General features: G+C 41.6%; 1 protein-coding gene across 2 annotated transcripts in view; it reads right to left on the bottom strand.

Moving 5' to 3' along the window:
• ADCY8 (adenylate cyclase 8) overlaps positions 1-19,418 on the bottom strand; it is a 179,006-nt gene that overhangs the window by 22,745 nt on the left and 136,843 nt on the right. For both annotated transcript variants that reach the window (XM_065586151.1, XM_065586150.1), the window contains 4 exons: positions 13,250-13,451; positions 8,729-8,818; positions 6,322-6,494; positions 580-661 (listed from right to left, as the gene is read on the bottom strand). In XM_065586151.1, coding sequence (XP_065442223.1) covers positions 580-661; positions 6,322-6,494; positions 8,729-8,818; positions 13,250-13,451 — 547 coding nt within the window. The remainder of the gene's footprint in view (positions 1-579; positions 662-6,321; positions 6,495-8,728; positions 8,819-13,249; positions 13,452-19,418) is intronic.

The raw sequence follows: 19,418 nt of genomic DNA on the forward strand, positions 1-19,418 counted from the left end.
TCCAGAAGCACAGATGGGTTCAGATCCTGGTCCCACCTTAACCATAACTCTCGGTTTCAGAGGCATCCTAGGTAGGAAGTCTGGCCCAGTGGTTAGGGCACTCACCTGGGATGTGGGAGTTCTGCACTCAAGTCCCAGTTACTTGGCCTCTCTACGGCTCCCTTTCCTATCTGTAAATTGAGGCTAACAGCACTTCCCTGTCTCACAGGGGTGTGATGAGGATGAATACATCAAAGATGATGAGACACTTCAATACTATGGCTACGGGAGCCATATAAGTACCCAAGATACACAGATGATTGCACATTTGGCCTCTCTCCATTATGCAGTGCATGCATAGCATTGAATGTACGAGTACATGCTGCTCTTACGAATCACTAAAACTGCACCGGGTTGGATGTGAGCCTTCTTTAATCAGTCTTTTCTATGGCTTATTTGACATTACATTATTAAAGGTCATATACTCAAGTGGATAAAAATATTTGCTTCAAATGGCAGCTGGTATTTTGAAAGTAATTATTGCTGCATCCTGCAATTCTAGTTTGTAAAGTGAGCAGTTACAGTAAATGTTTGCTTTACCTGTTGACCATGATAAAATACAGCTAAGAGGAACATTGCCATCAGTAGCAAGGATGCCTCCTTTGTGCCCAGGAAATCGGTTCTGGAAAGAAAAAAGCCCAAAGAAAAACATTATTATTGATCGATCAGTGTTTTATTTTAATCAGGGAGGGCTTTAATTTGGTAACCTACGTGCTTTTCTACAGTTTGTTGTGAAAAACCTTGGCATCTAAAAATATAACCAATAATAATTAATTCAACAGCACAAGACCGTAATTAAAATGTTCACTGTCTAATAACCAATGTGTTGAACGATTAAAGCGAGGCCTCCAATAGCAATCAGGAGATGCTAATCCTTCCCTTCCAACCGTGACAGAGAAGCCATGCATCAGTCACTCTCTTTGTGATGGTGATCCCAGTGGCAGCGGTACACAATGAACAGAATTGACATGATTAAATATATCCTTAAATGAGGTATGCACACTGCAGTCATCTCCCAATCCAGGCTTCAGAGCTATGGGCCAGGATGATCTGCAGCACCAAAACCCACTTGGCAATGAAGAAGGGGGTCTATCACAGAGTGTGTTATGGCTTTATGAGTCTCTAGTTTGCCCTGGTCCTGCTGGAGTTTAGAGCAGATGGCCCCAAAGGATCCATTACACAAGCTGGGGTGAGCACAGTACACTTCTGCTGCACCCCTAGAAACATCCTTTGGCTCCCAGCATGCCCTCTGTGCCAGGACCAGGGGACAGTACACAGGGTAGGAACCGGCTATGCAGGCTTTAGGCCAGCTGAGACCTCCTTTCACTGAAAGAATTCTCAGCTGGCCAGATACAATCAGCATCTTTTTGCTGGTGGAGCAGTGCAAAGGGTCTGGAAGAGTGGAGAGAATCTGACCCTGTGTCTGGGATTATGACCTACAATCCTAACTTCAGCCGTTACAATATTTTGCATGTGCCTAGCACCTTTCATTCAAGGACTTCAAAACATTTTACACACATCGACAAAGCCTCCCAACACCCTTTGAGGTAGATCAGTATTCTGTCCATTCGACAGCTGGGTAAGGAGAGGCAGAAATAAATTAAGTGACTTGCTCTAGGTGTCTGGAAGTCACTTGCAAAGCCTGGAATAGAACCCTGTAGTTTGGACTTTGTCTTCTACTTCTAATGATTCTCCTGACCTGACCTGGTGAAATACTGCAAAAACATTGTTTACTAGATCCGGCTGAGAGAGTGATTTGAGTAGAAGACAAAGTCAGGACTACTGGGTTCTATTCCTGGCTTTGCAAGTGATTTCCAGACATCTGGGGCAAGTCAGATAATTTATTCGTACCTCTCATTTGAATTCCAAGTGGCTGTTTGGTTAGATTATGCTGAGGGCCTTTTTAATCACTATCGATGAATATTCACATAAATAGGCTTTGTTCACCCAAATATCTGGGAAATGTCACAGTTAAAAAGTGAAGAAAGGTATTTGTGTATGAATAAAAGCAGACACCATTAATAATTTCTTATTCTCCTGATGTTTTAAATCCTCCTGTCGAGACTGGAAACAATATCGTTTGACTAAGATGAACAATCAAAAACCATGAATAAAAATAGCAGGACAGATAAAATGAACAGTTTATGAGCAACCCATAACTTATACAAACACATTTTGCTCTAATTGAGCAATTACAACTAGATTTGCAAAAATCAGCTGTGTTTGGAAATGATTTGTAAATAGAAAAGAGAGCTAAAATTATTGGATATTTTGTTAACAGATAACTTAATCATATCTATCTACCTGCCTGTCAGTCTATTCTATGGTAATTTTAGAATTGCAACCGGTACCTAGATCACTCTTTCTCTTATGTCACAGTGTTATAAAACAATGGTTACATGGTTCAATATAATAGGTTTTTTTTTTTTAACCTCAACATACTATTCATCAGTTTGGCCCAAAACTCATATTATCAACAAACTGAAGTCATCCCATGAAAATCCATCTGATAATATTTCTTGATGAAAAACTAGTATATTTTTAGTATGTTTAGAATATACTGCCTTTTTGTAAGAGTAAGCATCTCCTTAAATATGCCTTTTAGCAACCACTGCCCTGTAACAATTGGTATCTTCTCACTGTCATTCATGGTGCCTCAAGATTGTCAGGAAAACTGGTTTCTAATAGTAACACTCACTGTTAAGTCCCAATCAACCTGACCTCTTTTTAAAGTATCAGATGATTTATATTAATAATAGCATTTGTACATATTTTTCTACTAGATTTTTTTCCTAACAATCCAAGACTGGCTATGAACAAAGACAATTCTCTAATACATAACAATAAACCAACGGGCACACTGTACATGTCACTGTAGCTGAGAGTAATGTAGGCTGATAAATATCTTTGTAGTGCAAGTACATCTGTGCTAAATTGATTTGGATATATGACTATTTTCTCTGAAAACACAAAGATATCTGAAGAAAAATTAAAATGTGGAATTCTCTGGATTTGGCCCAGGACTAGTCAAAAATGTGCATCATCGCTGGCAATTCTATCACTTTATGAGAGCTCAAGTGGCACTTAGGCCAGATCTACACTATAAACTTACATCGATATAACTATGTCGCTCAGGGGTGTGAAAAATCCACATCCGTGAGCGACGCAGTTATACTGACCTACCCCCCTGGAATAGACAACGCTATGTTGACAGGAGCGCGTCTCCCATCGGGATAGTAGCATTTTCACTGAAGCGCTACAGTGGCCCAGCTGGGCCGCTGTAGTGTTTTAAGTGTACACCTACTCTCAAATACATAGGAACCCGAAGAAGCACTCCTTGCAATTAAGCTGCATTTCTTTTGGGAAGCAGTGGAATAAGCTTTCCAGTGAGATATATAACACTTCCTTCTAGCCCTGAAAGATCCAGAGATAAGGGTGAAATGATGGCTCAATGGTAATCGATGGGAATTCAGCTGTTTCATCTACACATTAATGTTGGGTATCAAAGACTACAGTAGGTAATTTTTAGAGATGGTTCAAATGTGGGGATTTGGAAGTCCTATTCCTGAGAAAATTCTGTGTCAAAAAAATTAGAAATCCTGCAAAATTGGCTGCACAGAGGTGGGAGATCCCTTCTCCCTCCCTGGGACACGGATCTCTGGGGCAGGCCCAGCCCTTGCGCTGTGTCAGGATTGAGTGCAGCCTCATGGCCAAGTCTGTGTCCTGGGGCGGAGGGACTGCAGGGTGATCTCCCACCGCTGTGAAGCCAGTCACCTGTGCTCCTCACTGCCATACTGGAGCCTTCTCATTTATTTATTGACAAATAAAATTTGCAGAATTTTAAAATATTGTGTGCAGAATTTTTAATTTTTTTGGCACAGAATTCCCTTGGGAGTAGGAGGTGCACATCCCCTGTGTCTTGGAGGGCTGGCTGAGGAAGGGCCAGTGGGGAGACTGCAAATCCACCTGTTTTTGTCCCCATGGGGCAAGGACAGAGCAAGAATGGAGGCTTTGGCAGCTTTAAAGTTACAGTAGCAGTTGTGGAGTACTTTGAGAAGAGTTTTCCTTCCCCTCAGGGCCAAACTTGGGCTACATGGGCATGGTTCAAAGGAAATATTTTAGCTCTTGGTGCATATGAGCACACACATATACTACAGGCGGTTCATATGGCCAGAGAGTTGCACAGAATATTAGAGAATCACAATACCACTCATTTGAGATTTGAAATGGGAAGGATCTACACACCAAAACAGTTACAGCTTGATTTTTTTCATTTATGAGACGTATATTAAGCCTGCCTTGTTCTATTCGTGCATCTTCTTCTATTGCTAGTTAATGAGATGTTTCCTGCAGCAAAGAGGTACTGACTTGTCTAGAAATGAGACGACTCAGGGTAAATTTTTTGTGTTTCTAAGGCCCTTTTGTCCCTTCATGTTTAATGACATGCCATTATATTCCTGGCACAGGACAGAAAATAGCAACACATGGCATGGATGAAAGGTAACTGACTGATTAAATTAGCCATCAGCAGCAGGTAGCTCAGAGAAAGAAGATCATGCTTAAATGTATCACCATGACATTTGATGCTTGTAGCTTATTATCAGTATTATTTATATTATAGTAGCTCCTACAAGCCCCAAAGAAAATAACTGCACAGCAAGAGAAAGTCTCACCCTGAAGGGCTCTGTCGAGGCTCACAAGTCTGCTCCTACATGTGAGCTAATGGATATAGTCCATTTAGCTCAAGCAGCAGCGGCTTCAGGCTTTAGATCTACTCGTTCCCGAGTTCAGTCCTTGCAGATGATCTGACTTATGGGTATTATTACACATGATCTAACCACTCAAGAGGGCTATAAAGTCACACTTGTGTTTGTGTGATTAACACATTCCATCTGCCCTGGGAAGCTCATGTTGAGAATACTGTACACAGTCCACAACCCCTGCATGAGCCACCTCACATAACGACTGCCCTGGCTCTCAGAGATTGAACTCTGAATCTAAAAGCACGCATGTCTACTGCTGGGGCCTAAAGGACCAGCTCCATTAACTCACAGGCAATAGCATAAACCTCTATAAGTGGCCTGGCCAGTAGAGTACAGCAAACACGCATACTGTGTTAATGTGGATTACCATTGCATTTTCTGAAGACCTCTAATGCCATAGTAACAAGTAAGCCTGACACACTGTGTCATCTGAAACCCTCAGTCATTGTGACATCACAGTTCTTATGCCTCTAACATTGTTAATTAGTCTTGTGGATGCCCTAAACGTTAACTCTTTGAACCTTAAAAAGTAGTCATACAAAAAATGCTGCGGCTTTTATCTAACAAGCATCCAAAGTACTGATAGCAAAGGATCACATTAACATCATACCTAAAGCAGCTTTGGTACATTTTAAAAAGGGTTCTGAAGAAAACACGAGCCACTTCAAAAAATGTTTAACATATGGTGTTGTCTGGAATCATTATAGCTAAGTTCAAACTACATTCAGCATTTCAAATCCATCCCTTCTTTCAAAACTCATTTCTAATACAACATTTTCAGCCCCGTTAAAATTAGATGTCAGGCACAACCTTAACTATGGGGTTGCTACTCCACCATATTATCTGAGGGAAGTACGTTACATACAATCTACACGCACAGACAGATTTTATATGTATATGTAAATTATGCTTAAGATTTTTGCATTTTCTCTTAATTGACACTTATTGCTAATTAGTATTTATAACTCCTGGTGAATATCTGGCGTTTACTTTTTCTTTTTTATTGTATAACATATGGATCAGTTATTGACAGTTGAAACTATTTCCAATAAACTTGAGACTATCACTCCAACTTCAATGCCTTGTTGGTTTCTTAGCCAAGAATATATTAATTCTTTCATTAACGGTTGTGAAACGCTTTGAAATGTACGGTTGAAGAGCACCATATCAGAGCTCAGTGTTATTATTATTATTCATTCAGGGCCAGATTGTGATCCTCTCTTCCACACTGAGTAGCATATTACTCCAGAAGTTGTTCCTTTGACTCCGATGGGGCTATTAAAAGTGGAAGGTGCTATTCAGCATGAGTAAGGAGATCACAATCCAATCCTTAATTATTAATGATTATTCAGGAAATGAAAGCAAGGATACAGTGCACACAGGGCTGTGCTTACGCCTGGTGAGTAGCACCTTACCACACTAGGAATCCCTTTTGGAGCATGGCACTACTCATTGTGAGGAAAGGTGGCAAAACCCGGCCCATAGAAAGTATAACAACAATGTAACTGCTATCACTTACTCTCCATTGTGATGAAAGTTGTCGTATCGCAGGAAGAGGGAGGCATAAACGGTCTCAGTCAGCAGAGAATAGATTGCGATCATAATGAGAAGCACTGCCAACTTCAGAACAGAGTTGAGACGAAGAAACACTGCACAGGTCACCATTGCCAGGACACCGGTAAAGACAAAATACTGAAAACAGAGAGCATGAGTGGTCAGTTTCAACTTTATGAAGGCCTGAATTTTCAGTGTTCACTAATTGTGATCAGAACTTTAGAAAATTCAGCCCCGTGTCCTATTTGGGCACCAAAAATTGAAGCATCCCTGCGATAATTTAGGCCTAAACATTTATGGGGTATATATAGTTAGTAATCGGTGCAAAATAACTACAGGTAGTTTATATGGAGATGGCCAGAGGAGGATTCCCTCTGTGCAGGAGAACTCTCTGCTTGCAGAAATCTGGCAGAGATGGCTCTGCCACTTCCTGTGCTAGCTACGGCACCCTGGGAAGGGCATTTCTCCAGCACAGTGGGGAGAGGAGAGGGCATTACACCTAGTTGCCCATTTGCAAATGGTCTCTCAGGGCATAAATTAGGTTTGCCCCTGGCAGTCCTTTCTTACACCAGGTCTGAGTGGTTCAGGATTATGGAGCCCCCACCTTGCAACATGCCCACTCCATGCTGTCCAAGTGAAGAATCAAACCTGAAGAGGTGCTTTGGTGTTGCAAATCCAGCAAAATTTCACCGCCCTCTGACAATGTGATGCCCAGAGCCTCATTCACTTCTCATTTTCTAGTACTTTCAACGTCTCGTTTTTCTTCATGACTACGCTTTTGTCAAACCATCCTTGCACTTGACGTTGTACATAGAGGAAAACATGGACCTGGCCTCGAACTGCTTACATTTGAAATGGCAACGTCAACACTTACAATCTGAACATTTTAGTGCCAATAAACCTCCAAAATATCTCATTAGGAATATTATGCAATGGTGCCGAATTGGGTATTTTCGTGTAATTTCTCTTATGCCACCTCTTTGCCCTCTCTTCTCCAGTAACATGCTGCCACCTAGAAATTAGTCGCATATCAATGGCAACATTATGACACTGCCATGTGACTCTTTTAGAGCAACATACTTGTTTTATCTACAACCAACCAGTTCAGTTCTGCTGATGTGTTTGCTCCCAATGGAAGGAAGAGTCCATATGCTTCAAAGGCACAGATTGGAAAGAAAGCTGCGGCAGTTGAGTCACTGAAGTTCTTTTTTGGTGTGTATGATTTATTAGCACACTCCATTGACCTTCTCTGACTTACATTTATTTTTGTAAAAAGAAGAACAGGAGGACTTGTGGCACCTTAGAGACTAACAAATTTATTAGAGCATAAGCTTTCGTGGACTACAGCCCACTTCTTCGGATGCATATAGAATGGAACATATATTGAGGAGATATATATACACACATACAGAGAGCATAAACAGGTGGGAGTTGTCTTACCACCTCTGAGAGGCCAATTAATTAAGAGAAAAAAAAAAAAAAAACTTTTGAAGTGATAATCAAGCTAGCCTAGTACAGACAGACAGTTAGATAACAAGTGTGAGAATACTAACAAGGGGAGACAGATTCAATGTCTGTAATGGCTCAGCCATTCCCAGTCCTTATTCAAACCGGAGTTGATTGTGTCTAGTTTGCATATCAATTCTAGCTCAGCAGTTTCTCGTTGGAGTCTGTTTTTGAAGTTTTTCTGTTGTAATATGGCCACCCGCAGGTCTGTCACTGAATGACCAGACAGGTTTCATTATGCAAGGCATTTATTTTTGTATTTTATTGAACCCAGGAATAATCTCTAGGTGCATTTACAATTATTTAAAAGTCTATAATGCAAACAACAAAGAAACATTGACAAAAGTGAACTCAAACAGGAGTTTGAGCCAACAACAAGTGTCTCATTCTCACTGTCTAAGATCCCGGTTTAGCCAATCACTCAGGCATCTCCTTTATTCTCATTACCTTGAATGGAACATAAGGATGTGCATAAGCGCTTGGCTCAATAGGGATATGAGTGAGCAAACAGGCCTCACAGGTGTGCTGATTGCAAAACCAACTCTTCTTTGGCCTTCGCCATAGCATAGGACTTCAAAATGTTATTTTGTCATAGCCACCCTAGTCTCCTAACACTGCATATGTCTGCCAAAGTTCACCTGCCTATGGAAGTGATCTGTGAGAACAATGCAAAGGGAGGGGCATTCAGGAACCATTGTATCAATAATAGAGGACAAAAACTGGTTGTAATGTCCTACAAGACCATCAGGTTGGTTGTAACTTTCCATTGTGTTTTCTACCAGCATGATCTACCAGTTTCTACCAGTTTTCTATCCAGTTGATAAACACTAAGATCTCAACAAGTTTAAATATAAACTCAGAAATACCTCAGGATAGGAGCAGATATCTGTAAAAGATTCAGAGGAATTGAAAGTCTGATTCTTAAAGGGTATTGGTTTGTCAAAATCACACCATAGCTGTGGATTAAAAAAAAAACAACAAGTTAGGGATGTATTTAAACTGAAGTTACCCACTACACTGTTCCCTGATGACCAAAACCCCCCATTGAGTTAGGTGGACATAGAGCAGGGAACTCTTTGGTTTCCAGGTGTCCACATCACAAAACACTCCACCACCACAACCAGGGCCGGCTCTAACTTTTTTGCTGCTCCAGGCAAAAAGGAGCGCCGCCCCGCCGTAACACCCCCCCCCAGCGCCTTGCCGTGCTGCCGAAACCCCCGAAGTGCCTCGCCGGGCCAGCCAAACTCCTGCCCCCTGAGCGCCGCGCCACCCAAACCTCCGGAGCGCCTTGCCAGGCCAGCCAAACCCCTCCCCCCCCCCCCGAGCGCCAGGCTGGGCCGCCCAAACTCCCAGAGTGCCTCGCCGGGCCGCCCAAACCTCCGCCCCTCCCCGGAGCACCGCGCCAGCCAAACCCCCGCCCCCCGAGCACCATGCTGCCCAGCCCCCCACCCCCCGGAGCGCCGAGCCGCACCGCCGAAGCCCCCGTTCCCCCCCGCAGCAACGCGTCGCCGGCGCTGCCTGGCCAAAACAAACAAACAAACAAAAAACCCTCGAGCGCCGCCCCGCCGAACAAAAAAACAAACTAACTAACACCGTGAGTGCCCCCCGCCACCCCAACATTGGCCACCCCTTCTAAGGTGCCGCCCCAAGCACGTGCTTGGTCGGCTGGTGCCTGGAGCCGGCCCTGACCACAACTGGCTCCCTTGCTAGCAGCCTCAGCAGAAAATCCCAAGGCTGAATGGGTAGAAAGATGTCTAGGAAGTCTGTGTGCAACTGTCTACTGGCATATAAAGCCCAAACTCATTTCACAAGATTAGATTAAGAGTAGATTAATTAAACATACCCACTTTACATGCATAGATAGATATTTTTGCACACACAAAAGTTATGCACCATTTTGATGGCATACACACTGCACTAAAAATGACAGTGTTGTCCTAGCAGATATGGGCCAAATTCCCATAGCTTCACTGGAAGTTTGGCTTGTGCATTCAAAAAACAGAATTTGATCCTAAGATTCCGGGAGTGATAAGGGGAATTTAGAGTGTTGTACTGGAAATAGATTTATCTGATACAAACTCAATAGATGTTTTAAATAGAGTATTTTAATTAACATATATAAATCAGCTAAAATCTAAACCAAATGGCAGTTTGAAATGCAATATATCATAATATAAAAACAGAAAAATTCTGTAATGATTTCATATCTTAAAAATGAAGTCAGAAGGAGTCACTTGTCACACCTGTTAATCCAGTCTGGATGTTTATTAGCAGGCTAATACTTACAGGCTAAATCCCCTCTCACTCCTGGAAACAGAGTTAAATAGTTTGTTTAATGAGGTCCGATTTCCTATAATTAAATTCTAATGACGTCTCAACTTGCAACTCTCCTATTTGTTCTTTTAATAACGGTGGTCTCAGCAATGCAGTACCATCCTCTAGGATATTTGTGCAATCCTCAGTGACAATTAATAGTTTATGTCTTATATAAGTTCACATGGCATTCGTTAGAGAATATCTGTTTGCACTATAGAGTCCATGAGAACCACTTTCGATAGCTAGTTAAAAATCTGCAGGCTTAGAGGTGGTATCTGAATATTCCACCAGGCATGGGTGAACCAATTTGGAGAAACATAAAACCCACTTGACCTTCTGATGAAAGCTTGAAGCAAAACCCAAATCTTTTTTGTTAGAAAGAATTTAATTATTTTTTTTAATTCAATGATCCATGCCCTTTTTAACTGGTGCTGTGAACTTAGCAGATGCATTTGGCTGCAAAGATGGAGTGATCTACGAGGTGAAATTCAATAGTAAGTACTAGGATCAATCAGACAGAACTCATGGGCATGCTGCAATACCCCTGTGAAATTTTGTATACCGTATATACTCATTCATTAGCTGAATGTTTTTGGTAAAAAAGTGATGCATCAAAGAGCGGGGGTCGGCTTATACATGCCACTTCCCGCAGCTCCCATTGGCTGGGAATGGTGAACCGCGGCCACAGGGAACTGAGGGGCTTCATGCCTGCAGAAACTCCAAGTAAACAAAACGTCCCAACCTGCCAGCGGCTTACCCTGATGGCTGGGAGCCAAAGTTTTGCAACCCCTGAAATAAAGGGTCAGCTTATGAAAGGGTCATACAGTTTTTGCTATTTTTACCTATCCATTTTGGGGGGTCGGCTTATAAATGAATGGGCTAATGAACGAGTATATATGGTATGTTTTCTCAGGCCAAATATGAAGCAACAGCAATACACTAGCTAGAAATGTTTACCACAACCGTACTAACTATTGGTACAATGGTAACACAACTATCATCTATTTGCCCATTTTAGAAGCAGAAGTCATATAAGATTAAATTGCACCATTCTCCTGGTAATAATCTAAATACCACACATGAAATCTTGGCCCTACTGAAGACAATGGGGACTTCATCTATAATGGTAAGAATCAGTGGTCACATTCTTCTTCCTGCCACTGTCCTTCCTACCACTGGCTACATGATATCACAAAGAAATCGGAAGGAAGCCATCGCACACCAATAACCATCTGTCAATCACAGTGGAATGACAACAGCAGAACACAGGACGGTCAAACCACAATGGTGACATGCGTAAGGATTTGTCTCTATGAAAAGTGAGCGTGTGGAAAGCTGGGGTGTGAATTTACCTCGCTTTAGCCTGCCACGCATTCACTGCCATGTGGAATCAGCTGCTGCGCACTAAAAGTTTCATAGTGTGCTTTGATCTACCCTGCTATGAAACAGGAGTAGATTAAAGTGCACTAGGGAACTTTAAGTGCATGGCAACAGGGCCCGCATGGACAGTTAGCATGCTGCAGGCTGGATTTACATCCCAGGTTGCTATGCACTAACTGTTAATATACACAAGCCCTAAATTAAACTCTTGGTTATTCATAGTCAGAGGTTTGACTTCAGCACACAAGACTTTGTGATTTCACCTCATTGTGGCAATGTTTCCCCATCTATCAAAATAGGGGGAAATAATAACACATGCCTATCATATGGTGGCTTAATTAATTATGTTTTTGGAAAGAGTTTCAGGGCTTTGTCTGGCAGGAGTTATAAAGATACAAATAGTAAAATCAAGCAGGTAAAGCACTTCAAGATCCTTGGTCAAAAGGTACTTTATAAGTGGAAAAAGAAGAACAGGAGTACTTGTGGCACCTTAGAGACTAACAAATTTATTAGAGCATAAGCTTTCGTGGACTACAGCCCACTTCTTCGGAAGTGGGCTGTAGTCCACGAAAAGCTTATGCTCTAATAAATTTGTTAGTCTCTAAGGTGCCACAAGTACTCCTGTTCTTCTTTTTGGGGATACAGACTAACACGGCTGCTACTCTGAAACCTTTATAAGTGGAGAGAATGATGAACATATTATAATTCACATAGTGAGATTTCAGCTCACCCTAGGGTGATCAGATAGCAACTGCGAAAAAACGGGACGGGGCTGGGGAGTAATAGGCACCTATATAAGAAAAAGTCCCCAAAAATGGGATTGTCCCTTTAAAAACGGGACATCTGGTCACCCTCGCTCACCCTGAGCGCAGACTTCAATGCTGGTTGGACTGGCTGACCTGATTATCTGACCCATTTATCTGAAGGTTGCTGGTGCCTCTGACGACCTTCAGATAGTCTGCGCACACTTGTATTTTTCAGTTACACAGGGCCCTTTTCTACAGGGCTCGTCACCACACAATCAAAGCACTAACACTTAGTATCTAAGCACAAATGCTTTACAAACATTGATTGCTTACTTTACAGATGGGTACACTGACAGAGAGATAAGCTAAGTGACTCACCAAAGGTCACACATTGAATAAATAGCCAAGTTAGGAACTGAAACTAGGTCTCCTGGCTTCTTGTCTCTTACTCGAACCACTGGACTATCCCACATTTGATCCATTCTTCCACTGGTAATGCAATGGTGTTTTCTTACGTTATCAGTCAATAACATTGCTTAGAAATCTAATTTGCAACAGAGTTGCAACAGATGAGAATCCTGTTACCTTTTATTTGTGATCATTATTTGGAATATTAGTTCTTAAGAAACCACATCATCACAGCAGTAGACCATAAATGGTTTGCAAAGCACGGGACATGTTGAGCAGAAAGCAGCAGACGGGATTTTAAAATAGATAATCCTCATAAGGGAGAAATAATTATGCATTTTAGAAAACCATATTTTAAACAACTGATTGAATTTCCTGAAGCGCTTCAGCTTTGTCTTTTATATTTAAATAATGGGTGGCTCATTACCACATTAGTTAGCAAGAAGAATAACAGGAAGAATGATATGATTTAATAATTCATAAAAAAGCTTTTCCGGTATACATGTACCACCCTCCCTTAGTCCCTCTGATGCTTACAATATTTATGATGGCTCCCAGAAAGTTAATCATAATGGATGCAAAAATGATCACATTCCTGGCCAAATAGGTCTCATTAATCCAGCAGCAAGTTTTCCGTAGCACTAGGGGTAAACATTTATAATCCTCTGCAGTGGTGATTAGAACAAGAGTGGAGTGCAGCATAATCAGAATGGAAAACTGAATGACCATTGGCATCATCCTGCAGGGGAAAAAATAGAAAACCCGACAAAATATTAAAACAATACCACTTAGTATTAAAAAAACAGACTAGTAAACTGCTAGTTAGCATTAGGAAATAAATACTAGTTAGATCACAACACATTTTCCCTTCTTTTTCCATCGTTTTTTTCTCTTAAAATCAGTTGTTCTAATGACTGGTACAATTAGCCCCAAGAAACATCATATATGCTGTGGACATCCCAATGAATACAAAGAATTGTTTATATTCCATATGGCTGACCATTACTTCACTTATTTTATTATCCCCGCTTGCTAAGCAACTGCTGTCAAGGCAACATTCCACTGAAATTACTACCGACATCTCTCTACGCACTGGGTGTTCGAGTGGTAGAAATATCCTTCTTTTCAGGCCTCAGTGCTTCTCTTTCAAGATGCTTTCAAAGCCAATCTACTCATGCTCTAGGATCCCAGCTCTATTCTTGTATAAGCTGGTAGTTATACAACTAGGCTGGTTTAGCTGTAGACAGTTTAAAACAATGTTCTTTTGCATATAGAGCTATGCACCGGTGTCTTAAAAATCTAGCACTTATAGCGTGGTAGATTTTAAGGTGAGAAGGGACCATTGTGATCATCTAGTCTGACTTTCTGCATAACACAGGCCACAGCATTGACAGAAAGGTAAGACTTACCTTGTTCTCTGTATCTACATTTTAATATTATGCCCAAGACCATAGCAGTTAAACACCATATGGAATTTTAACAATCATAATAATCAATCACTTGTTTTCATAGAAGCTCTTCAAAATACAGAGTACATGAAACTGTGCTCAGTGATCCTTACATTGGATTTAGTAGAGCAAGGTTAACTAAAAAGTGCCCTCTGGCATATGCTGCATGTATTGCTCTCTAGTCTGGTCCTTAATCAAGTACTGCCACATACACACCCCACCCCACAGCCTGTGATATAATAAATATTGTTATACTCACATGCATAAAGACCTATAGCTCCTTTCCAGTTCAATTTTGGATACCTTCTTCTGAATTGTTTAGTTTCTCTGGCTTAGGTATGGGACTTGAAATTAATGGGACTGCTCATATGCTTACAGTTAAGCAGGTGCTAAAGTGTTTTGCTGAATCTGGGCCAAAATGCCAGGATCAAGTTCTTAGAGTCTATATGCCATATTAGTACCAATTTCTGTCTTCCTTTATCTTTTTCACTCTTTGGGCTAGATTGTTATCTCAATGAAACCTGTGTAAATCAGGTGAAACTGCATTGAAATCAGTGGAGTTAAACTGGTATTGATGGCCAAAAATCTTCATTAACACAGAACTAAGGTTGCCTGTTGCTGCCTCATGCCCTTTCACAACATGGAGTGTGGCTAAATATAAACCTCTGACACGCCAGTAATTCCATTAGGGGAAAGCCTCCTGTAGTACAGAGGGCTTGGAGCGCTGGGCCTGGGGCAAAATCTGAGATCTGAAGCAAAGTCAGGCCATGTATTAAAGCAGATGCAAGTTCACTGTCCAGTATGTGAACTTGGCAAATTTGTTGCTAGTGTACTAGGCACTAGATATTTGTGTAATTATATTCCAGCTAATACCCCACCCCCATTCGCTCCTCTTTCCCCCTTCCTCCCTTGCTCACTGCTTCTCCCCTCTCCTCCCTCCCTGTGTGGGTCATGAGGGACTCTGCTGCCCCATGCAGGTAGGAGGTGGCCCTGGCTGAGTAGGGGCTGGCCCAGGTGATGACTTGGCGCCTCCCCTCTTCCCCCCTGCAGTAACTGGGCTTTGGGTGTCTGCTCAGTAGAACTGACTGGACACCATCAGGTCCCCTTTTTGACTGGACTTTCCAGTCGAAAACCGGAAACTTGGCCACCCTAAGTGAAGGTAACATCCCAGAGAGAAACCTTAGGGCAAGAGTGAAGTAACACAGTCTGGGGGAATTTGTGTGGAGTAAGTGAAGTGGCCGAGTGTAGGTCAGGTGTAGTTACAGCGTGGTCGCTAAGCCTGTCCTAAATGTGACTTTTGCCTTATTGAAGAGAAGGTTGTGACAGTTTCCATTGCAGTGCTCATGAACCCTGTCCTGCTCTGTGCTCAGTATATGGAGGGGTACTATGGTTGCTACCATGTCACCAGGGTCAGGTTTGGGCATTGCTCAAAGAGGGCAGTGTTAAGGTTGCATAGAAGGGGGTCGTGTGGGAGGCAATAGCTTAACTTTACACTTGCTCTTTGTCAGCTGTTTAAGTGAAGCCACCCTCCACCTCTCATCTGCAGACTCCTTCACTTGGGGGCATTAAATCCAAATCCAAAAAACCTAAGGACATTAGACCAGGGTGAGCAAATAATCAACAGCAGAAATAGATGTAAATAATAAGCACGCTACACGTACCCAAAATGAAATTTCCCAGATTTGGGGGTGTTTGGATTTGGTGTTCAGATGTGGCCTATACAGAGAAAGTTCTGAATTGCAAACTCCGATTTGTGGTTTGGGTCTTTTGCAATTACAAAGTGGCTAAGGGGGAATTCACCCTAGACTAGGAGGTGGAGGATTTGCAGATAGGAGGCAGCCCAGTTGTGCTGATGTAAGAAAAGCATATGAGGAGGGAGCTGGAACAGGCCTGAAACCTAAAACTCTTCATGGGGCCCTGAAATAGCTTAGTGCTGGCCCTGCTTACAGGTGCCTTGAATAGTTAAAAATATTTTTACATAATAGCCCGTAAATAAATGGCGATATCTATGTAAGAAAAGTACGTACTTCTTAACTAGGGCCTTGGCATGTTGAGAATGAGAAGTGTCCTGGAAAACAGACTAAACTAAAATGCTTGCTGATATTCAAAAGGAAATGTATGCTGTGAAAAAACCTAAGGACATTAGACCAGGGTGAGCAAATAATCAACAGCAGAAATAGATGTAAATAATAAGCACGCTACACGTACCCAAAATGAAATAGAGCCAAGCAGAGAACCTTAATCATGTCTATTATTAACGTTAACTTATATTTACTATCCATTTACCTTTTATAAAAATATTTTCATTTTCAATGTAGTAATTTAGCTAGAGTTTGCTGATAAGGAGATATTATACACTAGTTACATTCAATTGAGTCTTAAATTTGCTATTTGTACTATTTCTGATGCAGTTTTAATCATTCTGAAAAATGGTATTTATGGGACAATTGTTTTACTTAGATAGGATGAAATAATGCACAGCTTACAACATTATTCATCCTGGTCTGACACCTTCTATTAACATTCATGCGATAATCTCTGAAGTGTAAACATGGTGTAAGACTTTGAACTGGCAGGCAACTATTTCAGAATAATTTACTTTAGTGCAGGTAGCAGTTGGGATTCTCAGAAAGAATAGGATTTCATAAAATAGAGGTGTTACGGACAATAAAAATAAAGATACTTCTGATGAAATGTGCCTAGACAGCTAACTATGCTTTGTTACAATTTAATAACTTTTGGTCAATAGTGATTATTTGCAGTGACCCTCAACATAAGCAAGCAAGAGGGTAGCTTTTGATATGGGAAAGTTATTTTACAAACTGTTTTGGATGATTGGATGATTTCTGGAAAAAAGTTCTGATCTAGTGAACTGAAATAAGACTAACAACAGAGTTACTTTGCCTGACAGCCTTTCTGGTGGTTTTTATTATGGCATATTATTAATTGTGATTATTATTATTATTACTTAGATCTGTGAATAATGGTCACTACTATTTTTATTCTCATGCCGGTGTTTCCATTCTAAACACCTATTTTCCCCTGCACTGGAATATTTTATGTGAACTTAGTGAAGGAGATAGGTACTAGCCTATTTGATAACTAGGAACTAGTGAGTGGAGTTCACAAAAACAACAGCCAAGTGAGGGAAAAGCCGCAGAACCCAGAAATCAACAGATTGTGGGAGACAAAAACTGAGAAAACAGAGACGATGTATGAACTGTAGGGTCAAAATGAGGAATTCAGAGGTGGACACTGAGCAGAGAACCTGGATAATACCCACTGCTCCAAGCAGGAGTCCAAGGAATCAGTAGATGCTGCCCAGAGATACTCTGCCTGGATAGGCGAATGGCCCAAACACCAGGAAGAGAGAGAGAGATGCTCGAGATTGAAGACATCTATTTATCCACAGAGCACCAGCCGTGCAGCTTTTGCTACAGTGCCACACACATGTACTCATCCCTGACATGGGGGGACCACCACTGAGGATGGAAAGTAGTTCGGTCTCCAGAGTTCATTAAGTCCATTGTAAAGTGCATATCAGGTGAAAAAAAAGACCTTTTAAAACTAGATAAGAGTGTCTGACTAGGAGTTTACATAACAGAACATACAGGTCAGCTGAGCAAGTAACATGCATTTAGATGGTGGTCTAGGTAAATATTTGAATGGTTCAGCTTTGTGCAAAAAACGGCCTGTGACAGAGTCTCAGAGCCTGGGGGAAAAATCCTGGCAATAAAATATTGTTCTCAGGTTATCCAGGACCCAACTCCAGAGAACACTACATTAATCCCAGGCTACACCCACACTCACATGCATTATGCAGCAGTGAGATCCTTTCTGTCCAAGAGAAACTGACTGAGATCCCCTTTGGAGCTCCACCATTCCAGTCCTATATCAGCCTGAAAATGAGTAATATGTCATCTGTAGGGAAACACATGGTGTCTCTGGGGTGTACTCTATCGATTCCCCAGGGACCTAGCATGCTCCAACTCCTAATGAAGTCAATTGGAGTCTTTCCTTTAACTTTAATGGGAGTATGATCAGGCATCAAGATACCAGACCAAACATAAGGTTATGCCTACACAGCAAAAAAGACCCATGACACTGAGTCTCAGAGTCCGGGTCAACTGATTCAGACTCGTGGGGCTTGAGCTGCCAGGCTAAAAAAATCTGATTCATTCTGAGACTGAAGTTAGCCTTTTTCATGGCTGCATCACATTGGTGGCTCACAGTCATCCTGTGATCAACCAATACATCCAATTCTTTCTCCCCCATTGTTGATTCCAACTGATAAATTCCAAGCGTATAGCAAGAATTCTTATTGTTAGACCCTAAGTGCATGACCTTGCACTTCGCACTATTAACTTTCATCCCATTTCTATTACTTCAGTTTTCAAGGTCATCCATATCTTCTTGTATGATATTCCAGTCTACCTCTGTATTGGCATTTATTAACAGGCTCCCACTTTTGGTGTCATGGTCATTAATGAAAATGTTGAAAAAGATTGGTCCCAAGACCAATCCTTGAGGAACTTCACTCATAACCTCCCTCTGGACTGACAGTTCACTCTGTTTTATCCATTCCATCACTTCTAATTTCTTTATAGTCTATCTTGTCATTAATATACAATGCTACTCCACCACCTTTCCCTTTATTTCCGTCTTTTCTGAACAGCATATGCCCTGCAATATCTGTATACCAGTCACGACTACTAGTCCACCACGTTTTGGTTATCCCTATAATATCTGGTTTCACTTCCTGCACCAGTAGTTCTAGTTCCTACATTTTGTTACTCCAGCTCCTTGAATTGGTGCATAGACATCTCAGGTTTTTTTCTGTTTGGCTTTGCCTAGATTCCTCACTAGATTAGGTACAGTCATTTTACTGCTAGTATCACCTACCTGCTGTTACTGTCAGTGGTACTGGTACTATCTTTCCACTTGTTGTCCATTCTCCTGCCCTCTTGTTCCTTTCTTCCTTACTGTATCCTCTTTTACTTGAATTTCCTCCCACTCAATTTTAGAATCAGGCATGGAGGTTACAGGAGCATCTCCCAATCATCTCCCCAGAATTCCTAGTTTAAAGCTCTTTTAATTAGTTTTGCCATCCAAGAAGTCTATTACCCTTCCTCCTCAGGTGGAGTCCATCTCAGTCCTCTGTCCAGGAATGCCGCCCAGTGGTCAGACATCCTGAAAACCTCATTATAGCACCACTGCTTGAGCCATATGTTGATCATCATAATCTTGGCTCACCTTCA

Source organism: Chrysemys picta, chromosome 2 (assembly GCF_011386835.1).
Source record: "Chrysemys picta bellii isolate R12L10 chromosome 2, ASM1138683v2, whole genome shotgun sequence".
Classification (NCBI taxonomy): domain Eukaryota; kingdom Metazoa; phylum Chordata; order Testudines; family Emydidae; genus Chrysemys; species Chrysemys picta.